The 12392-nt window shown below is 40.0% G+C and overlaps 1 protein-coding gene across 1 annotated transcript in view; it reads left to right on the forward strand.

The window, feature by feature from the left end:
- The first annotated feature begins 7755 nt into the window (after positions 1–7755).
- The window catches only part of LOC147734843 (olfactory receptor 13G1-like), a 42291-nt gene continuing 37654 nt past the window's right edge, over positions 7756–12392 (forward strand). Inside the window, exon 1 of the mRNA XM_086952504.1 lies at positions 7756–8643. Coding sequence (XP_086808630.1) covers positions 7756–8643 — 888 coding nt within the window. The remainder of the gene's footprint in view (positions 8644–12392) is intronic.

Genomic DNA, 12392 nt, shown 5'->3' on the forward strand with positions numbered 1-12392 from the left:
TGGTTAAAATAAGGCATGACCAGAAAAGGTGAGGGTTGAGTGTGCGGCCTGGGTGCAAAACCTCAGTTCTTTGTGGAGTCCTGCGGTTTTCAGGCTAAGAAGACACTTTATGAAGCCTGCAGCTATGAGCTGGAAGAATATTTTTACTGGGCCAAATCCTCTTGTGTTTATGGGCTCCTGGCTGCTGCTCCTTCTCTTTCCAATTCACAAATGGCAATCACCTACCTGAGAGCTTGCAGCTTTATTTAAATCAGCTAATCAAGGTGAGGTTTTAGTTTTCTTCCATTTCCCTTTCCATCGTCGCTGTTTCTCCGATGGTTTCTTTTTGACTTTCCTAATGCATTATGTTTCCTGCCATATGATGTTCTCTTTTCCTGTTCTTTTACTATGTAAAAGCATGAGTCTGTTTGGAGTGTGCATTGCAAAAATGGTGTGTTTGTTCGCTTGTTTTTCTCATTCACTCCATTTGACTCCTGGTATTTATTCTCCAACTCTGTGAAGACTTCATCAGTAAGGAAGGTTTTTATAACTCTGGCTTTTTCCTCCTGAGAAGGTGGCAGTTTCTTGAGGGCACTTGCTACCACATATTTAGATGTATTCTGGTACCTTGGCTTCCGGTAACAGTCACCCTCACCTGAGACAGCAGATGGCCATTATCCGGATTACAGGTAAGTGTCCAGGCTTGAACCATGGGAAAATCTTGAATCTTTTTTTGACAGGCATTCAGACAGCTCCTGTCTCCCTGCAGCAATATAATTTATAAAGGTAATGTCCTTGACTATTGTAGCAGCAGAAGTCTGCATGATCTCAAGTGTTTGAATATATGATATGGTCTTCCCTTCATGAAGGGTATATAACAGTTTATTATGAGCCTGCAATGGTCGTGGACATGTTGGCTCTATGTTATCACTAGAAGGTGTTTACTATGGTTAACTAATTTGGTATGAAGTTTTGGACTTGTCCCTCTCTGCATGGTCATCCTTAAACAGTTTGCCATCTCGCCTTCAGATTTCTGAATTTTGTTAATGGTAGCATCATGACTCTGAGCACTTTACCAATGCTAAACAGTGCTAAAGTGTTCTCTCCTTTAAACATAGTGAAGATGGGTCACACCCATTTGGCACATTAAATTCTTCTAGTAGGCCTGCAACACATATTGTGCCACCACTTGAGTAGCCTTTCTAAACATGCCTCGGACCTTCCATTGCAGCCTGTTGTGAAGTTCTAAATTACCACTACAACCTGGCAAAGTACACTTTTTACCAGGAACAAACCAACTTTTTAGATATATTTAAGTCACTTCTCTGGTAGGAACTAAACAGTTCATGGGACAGGGTGCATTGCATTTAAAAGTTAGAACATATGCGTTTACGTTTTGTATGTCCTGGTTGTCAAAACTCTCAAATTTATTTTCAACAACTATGAGGGCTACTTCTCCCATAAGGTAACATGGGTTTACATAATTCCATTCAATAAGTGCTAAGGTTTGATTAGGAACAAGTAAAATGTTATCTTTGGTCTCAAGACTCAAACTTACTTGAACTCGGCCTGACCAATCCCCTTGTTCCAATGCTGAAACCTTTCTGGTCCATCCAAAGCCTCAGGTCACAACTAAAGCCTGTCTGAACACCAAAGTATCATACCTTCCTGCTCCCTCTACCCTCATCAATAAGAGGCCGTGGAAACCACTACCTGTGTGATGCACTGCTTAGGACATGTAGTGTCTTCAATAATTTTGCAGAGCCTTTTTTAGTTTATGAATCACAAATTTATGATGGTTTAATTTCATGCTCAGACATGTTTCTCAATGTACATTATTTAAATCCATCAATTCACAGTTGTAAAAATGTCCGAATTGTAGTTCATTCGATATGCAACAAAAACATCATGATTAGTAAATTGAATCTGAAACAACGGTGTACGTTGTGACACACACATATATACATTCAATGCATTACTGAAACTCCCAAAGCATTTCGGGTTCTTCTGAACCCTTCTTCAGGGGAATTCTAAAATAACAATTTTCAAATGTTCAAATCTTCATGAGCTGGTTCACGACCTACAACGCAATGTTAAAAGCCATGACTCAAAAATAGTCAATTTATTAACAGCCATTATAATACATGAACATCTGTTGGGATTTGCACTCAGGAAAAAGAAATGTATAAAGGAAAAGTATAAAGAAAAGTGATGAGAAGACTGCCGTCTATGTGTATGTGTTACAAAAACCTCCGTTCACAATCTGTGTTTTACATGCTCTAGTCTGGACCCATGTCTGGACATACCCTGCCTACTTAGGGCAAACAAAGCAAACACAATAAGATGATAGATGGATCGTTGAAACCGGTTTCTGTGTAACACCTGAAAGGGCCGGTCCCATATTTTCTAAACTATTTTAGAGTCACAATCTGATGGTTCTTGTTCATAGCATGAAAGTGTGAGGAGGAGGAAAGTCGTTAAGTGATCAATCAATTAGTTAATTATCATTTTGGTCACATAGTCACCACAGACAACTACGTAAGGTTAGTTGATTTATTACAAATGAAAAAATAACTGAACATAAAGACACCTCAATAAGAGGGTGTAGAAATACATCGGAATTAGCATGAAGCCAAATCTGCGTACTCAGTTTAGACAATACAACATAAGTAATACAATTAGCTCAAGAAATAAAATGCAATTGATCAGAAAGCATGAGTAGAAGTTTTCTTGCATTGAGGGTTGGTGAGTGAGAAGCAGTACACCGAAACCCTACTCTAACACTAAAGTGACATCCCAATGTAAGCCTCTTCAGAAAGAAGGAAAAAAGTGTCAGCATGTAGAGTCTTTCTAAGAAGTCTCTCCACAATCAATGTTTCATGTAGCATAAAGCTACAGAGACAGAGCTTTTTCTAAGAAGCTCTCTCTCTGAAGGTAAAAGAGAAGTGGGCACTGTCCCTATATCCAACAACATATTATTCGTAGATAACATCAACAGAATGCATTGCGACTCACACCATCTGATCTGGGTATGATCCTGAATGTGTTTTTCCACGTGACAACAGTATTATTTCCTTGATACATTTTGTCCTTTGTTCCCAGGCCTTCTCCTGTGTGAAACACAATAACCTTCTTTCATCAACTCAAGTCACATGATTGTAACGTATTCTCTTGTTGCCTAGCTAGTAAGACATTATTCTAGCCATCAAGATTGCTTCTTACACCTGCAACACAAAATGTGAGAAAGAACCAACTCCACACCACACATGAAATTGAAAATGTTAATTCCAAAGCCAGAGTTTCCAGAAAACTATATTTCCGGCCTACAAAATTCAACTAACATAAGAAAGCATTGTGTGTGGTTAACAAATGTGCATGGAAAATAAGACACTTTCAATTAATGTTTTTATCTACATGTGAAATGACACAATTATTAACCACATTTAGTACATGAATAATCGTCAGTTGCGCAACACGAGTTCTTCACATTGATGTCTTCTGTTAGTAATATTCACTTACTACATTGAATCTCCAGTTACTTAAATACACCCTGTTTCATTTCAACACATTTCACAATCGTACACTCTATGTTAATACAACAAAAGAGTGTACTTGGGTGTGATCTAAATGTGCGATATGAGGCACCCCTACAAATAAAATGCAATTTCTGCTGCATCACACCCCTCACCTGCCAGGCTAGCTCGAATGCAGTAAAACTCAAAACAGACCAAAAATATATTTGAAATCATCAATCATCAAGCTAACCACTCAACTAATCATCTCTCTGCACTCAAAGACTCACTCCTTAGATGTGAGGAGTTCTCAACACACTTCATTGAGAAACAAGAACGATTGAACTCAAACTGCAACTCTCCTTTCCAAACATGCATTATCAGTCTAAGTCCACTCCCTCATCATGACTACCTTGAGTGAGTTTTCCAGTTCGTGGCTCGGTGGATCATATTCCACAAAGTGATGCAGCATGGAAGACCTTTCCTATACCAGATGATGCTTAGCTACACGACATTGTACTTCAGTAAAACCTTTAAATCATTTCAAGAACCTTATGCCCCCCAAGTTGTTTAAAGATATTACATCCTCCATTTTCACTCTCTGGTCTAAGATTGTACTTGAATCTCTGATGCAGGGCTTGATTTAAGATTGCCTCAAGATCACTACATCCAAAAGAAGCAAAATGCAGACTTATCTAATCCTAACAACTTCCAACCAATTTCTAATATTATGACTTCAGCCAAATTTCTTGAGAAATGTGTTCACACACAACTTTGTAATCACATCTAACAGTGTCTAACAGTGTCAGTTCATGTACCAATACCAATCGGGATTCAGATCTGGACACAGTACTGAAACTGCTTGAACACACATTGTTGACAATGCCCTAAGACTACATGTAAAAAATGAAGTTTGCATACTGATACTACTCAATCTTTGACACTGTCAAACATGACAACTTGATTGATCTTCTTAAAAAAAGGATGGGGTTATTGGGTCAAGTTTTAAATTGGTTTCCTTTGTTCCTTCAAAATAGAATTTAAAGAATCAAAGTCAACCACAACCTTTCCAACAGTAAGCCAGTCTAAATTGGATTGGCGTAAAGATCCGCACTTTCACCCACACTTTTCAACTCTTACATTAAACCTCACACGACATTCTGAACTGCACACACATACACTATCACATATATGCCTGTGATCCTCAATTGCACATTAAAATCTCTTCATTGGACCACATCAATACTCTTAACTGTACACTTCTGAAAACTCAACAGTGGTTATCTCACAAGCACCTCATGCAAACACCCTCCTGATTGCCCTCAAAATGATCCTGCCCCCATTCAGGATTTGCTCAAACAATTAAGGACCCTCAATTGCATCCCACATGGTGTTAAGTCAACTAGATAATTATGCATAACGTTGGACAAATTGCTAAATATGCAAAACCACATCAGTGTGACAACAAGAAGAGCCAATCGCCAACTTCACACATTAAGGGAAATCAAACCATTCCTGCTGACTGATGCTCTGTAACTAGCAGTTCAATTCCTATTTATTTCCTGTTTAGAATATGAAACTGTGACCCTGGAAGTGCTGTTGACTATGCTGCCATCATGGATCAAGAAAATGTGATCACATTACATCAGATATAGTCAACTCAACTGGCTTTCTCTCGATGCAAGGATCAGTTACAAGATAGCTTGCATGATGCACAAAGCTCTGCATCAGAACACTTCCACTTACTTGGCAAATAAACTTGAACTATCTTTTGTGAACCATGCCCTAAGAAGTTAAAACACTCTACTGTTGAAACCATAAAAGTACACAAAGAAAAAAACCTACTACCATGCCATTTCCGATCTTGCTTGGAGATTATGGAACGCACTCCCTCCTGAAATCGGAACAAACCCCTCGAACGCTGGATTTAAAAAAGAAGTCAAAGGATCATACAAACTAACTTTTATCGCTTGCTTAAAGCATTGACCTTCTCCTTAGTACTATGATGCAATGTGTATCCTGTGTACCCGCTGATCTGTCTATTATTTTCTTCTTTACCAGCTTAACCTGTCTCCTCCTGACGAATATTGTTCACGCTATATCTAAAATTAAGTTTTTACTATTATGAGGGCTACATTTCCCACAGGGCACCATTGGGTTACATTATTACATTGTATAAGTGCTAAGGTTTTGTTATGAACTAGTATTTATGTCATGTTTGGTCACAAAAGATTTATCATTTAATATCCTCTCTAATGATAAAGTCACATTCTAAGACACAATTCTGAAAATGCATTTTAAGAAAGTTAGCATTTTTATGCCCTAGCCATTTGGTGCCTGCATGCTGTGTCCTAGGTGACATGACTGTGAATACTTGACCTTTGTGTATGCCTCCCAGAAAATGAGACAAAGGAAGACTAGGTGTTGGCAGGCTAGATGAGGCAGAACCTTTCCCTTGCCACGCTCATATTTCATAGAGCTATCTCCTTCACACACTCACAAAGGAACTTGACCCGACCCTAGAACACTCGCACCCTGGGCAGGACAAGAAAAGAGATTTCTGGAACTGGATTGAGAGATAGTCTAGAAGTTTGTATCACTTCAAAGGACAGCAAGAGGTATAAATATTGGACCCTCATTCCAACACTTCAGTACGCTTCTAAAGCGGTGAGCTACATGGGAAAGATGGCCTTGTTACCCAGACGACTGCTCTTCTGCTTGAAGCCTGCTTTGCTCCTCAAAGGACCGCTCTGCTGCTACCAGAGGACTGCCCTGCAGAATGAAGTCCAGCGTGCCCTTTTAGAAGGGAAAATGGACTTGCTGAGTTCATCCAAGTCTAATCTGAGTGATTCCAAAGATCAGTTGTCACATCTTTTGTTCTGAGCTACAAGGACACAACAAGCTCCAGTGGCCTCCCTTCAACCACCCAGCCGACCTGCTGCTACTGGACCTGCCTGGACCTGCAAGTGGATCTGCCTGAGCCCTGCTGACCTTTGCTAGAATGAGTCCCAGATCCCCAAGAGGTACCTCCCCAGGTCCTTGACCCTTGGTTGTCATCAGAGTACACTCCTCTGACAAGAAAGGTAAAATCCTGACGATTTGGGATCTTCACTACCACAAATGGGCCTTTTGATGCAGATACACTCCTGCCCACAACAAATACCTATGCAAAGCTCTGGTGAACTCAACTCTTTGCACTACAGTAACAGCCAGCGACGACCGGCAAAGCGAGATCTGCACATCGTTCTACAGCAACAGCCCACGGTGACCACCAACTTCAGCAACCAAACTGGATCCTGGATCGTGGGTCTTCGTGTTTCAGTCCATGAAACAAAGGCTGCTCTTTGAGCTACTGTGACGACCACCTGCGGTGCTGTTCCTGCTACTCACGGTTTTCCTTATCACAAACTGGACTCTTTGGACCAGACTTTGAGAAGGTAGCTTTTACAGGGAGACTAAGTTAATCCCTGTGTCTGGCTTGTGCTCCAGAGTAGTCAGACTGAACATGTGACTTTATCTCTGTATAGCAAGACTAAATGACTGTGAGTGACGTTTTTTTCTTTTAGGGAACAACTTATCTAAAACTATCATTTTATTTATTAAAGTTTGCTCTATATTTCTAAATTTATGTGGGAATTTTCTTGTGTTGTGTTGTCACTTTCTTACTGTTAGTGTAAAAAATACTTTACACATAGCCTTTAAGTTCATCTTGACTTGCCAAGCTACCAGAGGCCTAAACAAAGAGGAATATAGTGACTTTTTGTTGTTCACCCTGACAAAGATTGTGTTTGTTGCTTGAACTGTGCTTTAACTCTTCTGAACCAATAACCCAATTTCCTACAGGAAGCCTTACACATGACATCAGTTTCAATGTCCAATGTCAATGTGTTGTTTAAAATGCTAATAATTTACCCTCATAATCTGTGGGCAGTATTATGCTATTTCCTAACATTCTATTGATAATGACCATGGGCTCTCTTAGACTTTCAATGAACTCATAAGAACTGGTGCTATAAAAAAGTAGTTGGAAATAACACTTGTCAGATTAAATAGAAAGTCTGAATGGCATATCTCAATTTAGACTCATTCAAAGATGTTAGTTTTCTTGAGGTCACTAACAGATCATTTAAATAACATGGTTAGAAAGTATGTAAGTATACCCTTGTTCCTAGGACACTAACCATAAGACTGAGCTTCTTCCTTGCGTCTGTAAGTTAATCAAAAAATGTTTCTTTCCTTCCAGTCGATGAAAATTTTAATAAAAATGGAACAAACAAACCATAGCTCAGCCACAGAGTTCTTCCTTATGGGCTTCGCCAGTTATGTACATTTACAGTCCGCATTCTTTGCTGCTTTCTTGATGAGTTACTTGTTTGCCATATTTGGAAACTTCCTTTTCATCATCATAATATTTTCAGATGCTCATCTTCACACCCCCATGTACTTTTTTCTAATCAACCTTTCTGTCTTGGACATCTGTTTTACCTCATGTATCACCCCCAAGCTACTGTCAATTTTACTCTCGGAGACAACGTCTATTTCATACAATGAGTGCATGACACAGATGTTCCTTCTCTCCTCTGCACTGGGCACTGAAGTCTTGCTTCTCACAGTGATGGCATTCGATAGGTATGTGGCCATCTGCCTTCCTCTGCATTATACACTTGTCATGTGTAAGAAGGTTTATGTTTCCTTGTTAGCTACAGTGTGGATTGTTGGAATTTTAAACTCCATGCTCCACGTTGGCTTGATGCTGAAGCTGTGCTTCTCTGAAAGAGTTTTTTTGGACCATTTTTTCTGTGAAATACCAGCAATTACCAAGGTTTCATTGTCTGATTCCCACACTGTCAAACTTGTGACCCTGGTGGCCGACATCTTCTTTGGCATGATGGGCTTCGTTTTTATAATTATAACCTACACTTACATTATCTCATCCATTATCAGGATTCGCTCTGCTGAGAAAAAGAGAAAAGCTTTTTCCACCTGTGCATCTCACTTAGTGGTTGTCACTTTGTTCTTTGGAAGTATTATTTACACCTATGTCCTTCCTGCTCTGAACTTTGGAGGTAGCAATGACAAGGTGGTGTCTGCATTGTATGCTGTTGTATCTCCAATGTTAAATCCAATGATCTACACCTTGAGAAACCAGGAGGTTAAGGGAGCCTTCATGAAGATATTTTTTTTTTAAAAATGCTTTCCCACTGAGAAAGTAACATACATTGGTGACAGTGGTTTTCTATTATGATATATGTTAAAACGATTGTGACTACTTGCTTTGTACTACATTTCTCATAAAATGATTTAATATATTTTAAATAAAATATTGTTTGTTGACAACATCAGAATGACAATTAATTTCCTCAAACGATGGACAAAAAGCTTTTTATTAAATATAATGGATAAATCTGCTATCCAAAAATAAAAAAATGAACTACTTAAGAAGCAAATGATTTACCATTTAGTCAATATTGTGGCTGTCATGTGTGATTTTTCTAAATAATTGTTATGTGGGAAAAACATTTAAAATATACACTATATTTCTGAAAAAACATTTGCACACCAATATCTGGCAATTGAACATTTGTGCTCAAATGTAATACTCAGTAAAATATTGCTTAGTAGAAACTATGTAGAAACTATGTAGAAGTGATGTGCATACTGATTTGGCCTGATGACTACACACTAGTTTTACAAAAATTATTATAAAACAATATAGGGGCCAAATCTCTCAGTTTATGGGTATGGTTCCAACCCAGGTCATGAATTATTTCAGGTTGTGGATAAAATGATTTTAATGATTGAGACACTGCTTAACAATTTGTTGGCCCCCATTGTGTTATGCCTAGAGGGGATTGAGGATCAATTAAAGCAGTGTATTTACCTCTACCCTGCCACTAGCTCTGATCTTACTAAAATGAAGGCCACAGGTACAGTTGTCATTTATCATGGCGGGCCTGGTATTGAGCTCAATTGGCTGAGGGAAGCTCTCAACAGGGCAAGTGGGACCAGTTCTGTTATATCAGCTGCTCAGAATAGTACTTTAAATCCAGATGGTGGTGGGGTGGTTTCAGAGTCTCATGTACCTCTCAAATACCATAGTGTCACCTTTCAGAAAGATACAACCTCAGCCACATGCTAGCCAAGTGAGTCTAATATGTGTAAATCTGTCATGTGGGGGCTCCCTGGGACACGGGTGGATGATACTACAATTTTACACTTGCCCCACAGTCAGCACCCTTACTGGTAATTTTAACATGGGTTCCACCTATTAAGCAGGTGCAAGGGAGGTCACAATAGACCTCATGCACAAGGAAAAGCACTGGTGTGATGGTACCTTAGTAAATGGGCGACTTCTCTTACCACATGCCATTATGACAAGGAGATTGGGTTGGGTGGTCAGTAATATGCCAAAAAATAATGAGAGGGACTGTAGCCCAGTTAATTTGTGGCATCTCAGATACACAGAAGCCTTTGTACAGATCTTTCTCTGCATACAGGAGCCTGTAACTAAGAAAAGGATTGTTCGCCTGGAAGTATTTTTATCCTACCCATAAAAATAATTAAGTTGACACTGGGTGGTCCACCTCTAGGCCCCGGGTGACGTCTCTTGGAAAGTTAACCACAAAAGTCCTGTGCACACGTTATGCAAGGTATACATAAATGGTTCTTTTTAAAAATTTGTACTGGACCTTCCTTTCTGGAAGGGTGACATCAAAGAAAGCAACCAGCCGACACGTGTTTCGTCATGCGGGCAAAGCACCCATGCCTCTTCAGGGCTGGGGGTAGAATAAGAGACATGGTACAGTATAGAAAAATTATGGAAAATGTATACATATGACACACTAGCTACCACAAAGTGAATAGCACAGAAAACCATCTCACATGACTGGAAACCCAATGGAAGTGAAAGCGATGTAACATCAAATATTTTATGGTGACCTTACACAAAAGATAGGTAGAAACCTTAGTGCAGAAATACGAGAGACAAAGTACTGCAATTCTAGAAATAAATGAAGATTCTAAATAAACAAGCTTAGGTCCAGCGAGAGCAAATTGGTAGGTAAAGATCCTATAGCCTTGCACTATGAAAATTGAACGAACACATGGGAGTGACGTTACACGTGAGTGGGTGAAGCAATTTGGTAAGTGACATTGATGGAAACAAGCAATGAAATGTGGAATATACAAGCATACTTGCTAGATTCAAGGTGATACCAATGCTACACATAATGCTAACCACATTAACTTCTATTAGCACCAAAAATAATTTGTCATGTGTAGTAATCATGTGAATTACAACTAGATTATCAAGAGCGGTTGAACACTGGGCAAAAGATCCAGCGTGGAGGACTAAAATTTAAAGAGTGGTGAACACTAATCATCAATTTTCAATTTTTTAGAATTTTTACTAAGAGTATGCAAATTATTATCGTTAAGACACCAAAGCCACAAAATCAAATGAACAGCAAATCAATAATGTTTAGACACCCAAGCGACAAATTCCAAGAATCAGCTAGTTATTAGCGTCACGATAAATAAAGCGACCAATTCAATAATAACGCCTATAGCAGTGGTTACACAATTATCCTGGAACAGTTTGTGTTCTCATTAATATAGATCACCAGGCCATGCGGTTAAGAAAGAAGGAATGGTAAGGTTACCAGAGAGACACTGTGTGTAGTGGCGCAGCTAGGGAGTAAGCTTAAATACCTGTAAATGGTCAATGAGTAAGTGCTGTCCTGTTAAAGGAAAGAGAGGGAAGTGAGTGAAATGGAAGGGCAAGAGGTCCCGCAAGGACTCATTGGCGTGTTCGCAAATCACACGGTTTACTAACCGTGTAGCCAGTGATAATTCCGACCTGGTGTCTAGGGATTAGGTAAAGTAATAACGAGGGTGTGTCAGTGTAGACACTGTGGGGACAGGGGGGTGGATCTGTCATACCAGCAACCAGCACGGCAAAATATAACAAGTGTTGGAACTGGTACTTTTAGCAGGGTTATCCCCAAACTTTTTGCTTCTTCCTCCCTTATTTTTCCTGACCCGTGTCTGTTGGCAATAGGACTCTACACACTTTACCACTACTGATCAGTGCTAAAGTGCATATGCTCTAGGTGTAAATTGTTATTGTAATTGGTTATCCCTGATTGGCATAATTGTCTCACCAAGAAGTCCCTAGTAAAGTGCACTGAGTGTGCCAGGGCTGGTGATTTAAATGCTACTTGTGGCCCTGCAGCACTGATTGTGCCACCCACATGAGCAGCATTAAAATGGTGTATCAGGCCTGCCACCACAGTGCCTTTGTGCAGTATGAGAACTGCCATGTTCTCTTGGTCTGTGTCTCCACTGACCAGGCCTAACCCTTCCCTTTCTGTGCACATTGGTCATCCCTATTGAAGGCCCAAGGTACCCCCTGGGTCAGGGTGGAGTGTATGTAAAAGGTAGAGCATGTACTGGTGCAGGTGACATGCTCTGGTAGTGAATTACAGCCATTTTTGTTTTTCACTGCTGCAAGGCTATCTTGCTCCATAGGCTATCATGGGGGATGCTGGCTACAGTGGCTACCAGCATATCCTCCCATAGGAACAAGATAGGACATAAAAGTCTAGTGCCCCTGAACTCACAGGGTTCATAAACAACCTTTCATAAAAGGTGTGTTATTAAATTCTGTTTGAGAACAGCACTTTTAGAAAGTTGCTGTTCTCTTTCTGTGTGCCTTGGCTTGTTTGTGTATTGACTGTCTGGTTTGAGAGTGACAGGGGCTGGGGATTCCCCAGTAGACTGGCTGAGTCAGCCCTAGGCTGAATGACTGCATTGCAACTTGAGTGTTAGGAGGAGATAGCACCTGGGCCTAATTGAGGCTGTGCCTGCCTTCAACAATGCTGGCTCCACCTCCTGCTGGGC

Source organism: Lissotriton vulgaris, chromosome 1_2, assembly GCF_964263255.1.
Source record: "Lissotriton vulgaris chromosome 1_2, aLisVul1.2, whole genome shotgun sequence".
Taxonomy (NCBI): domain Eukaryota; kingdom Metazoa; phylum Chordata; class Amphibia; order Caudata; family Salamandridae; genus Lissotriton; species Lissotriton vulgaris.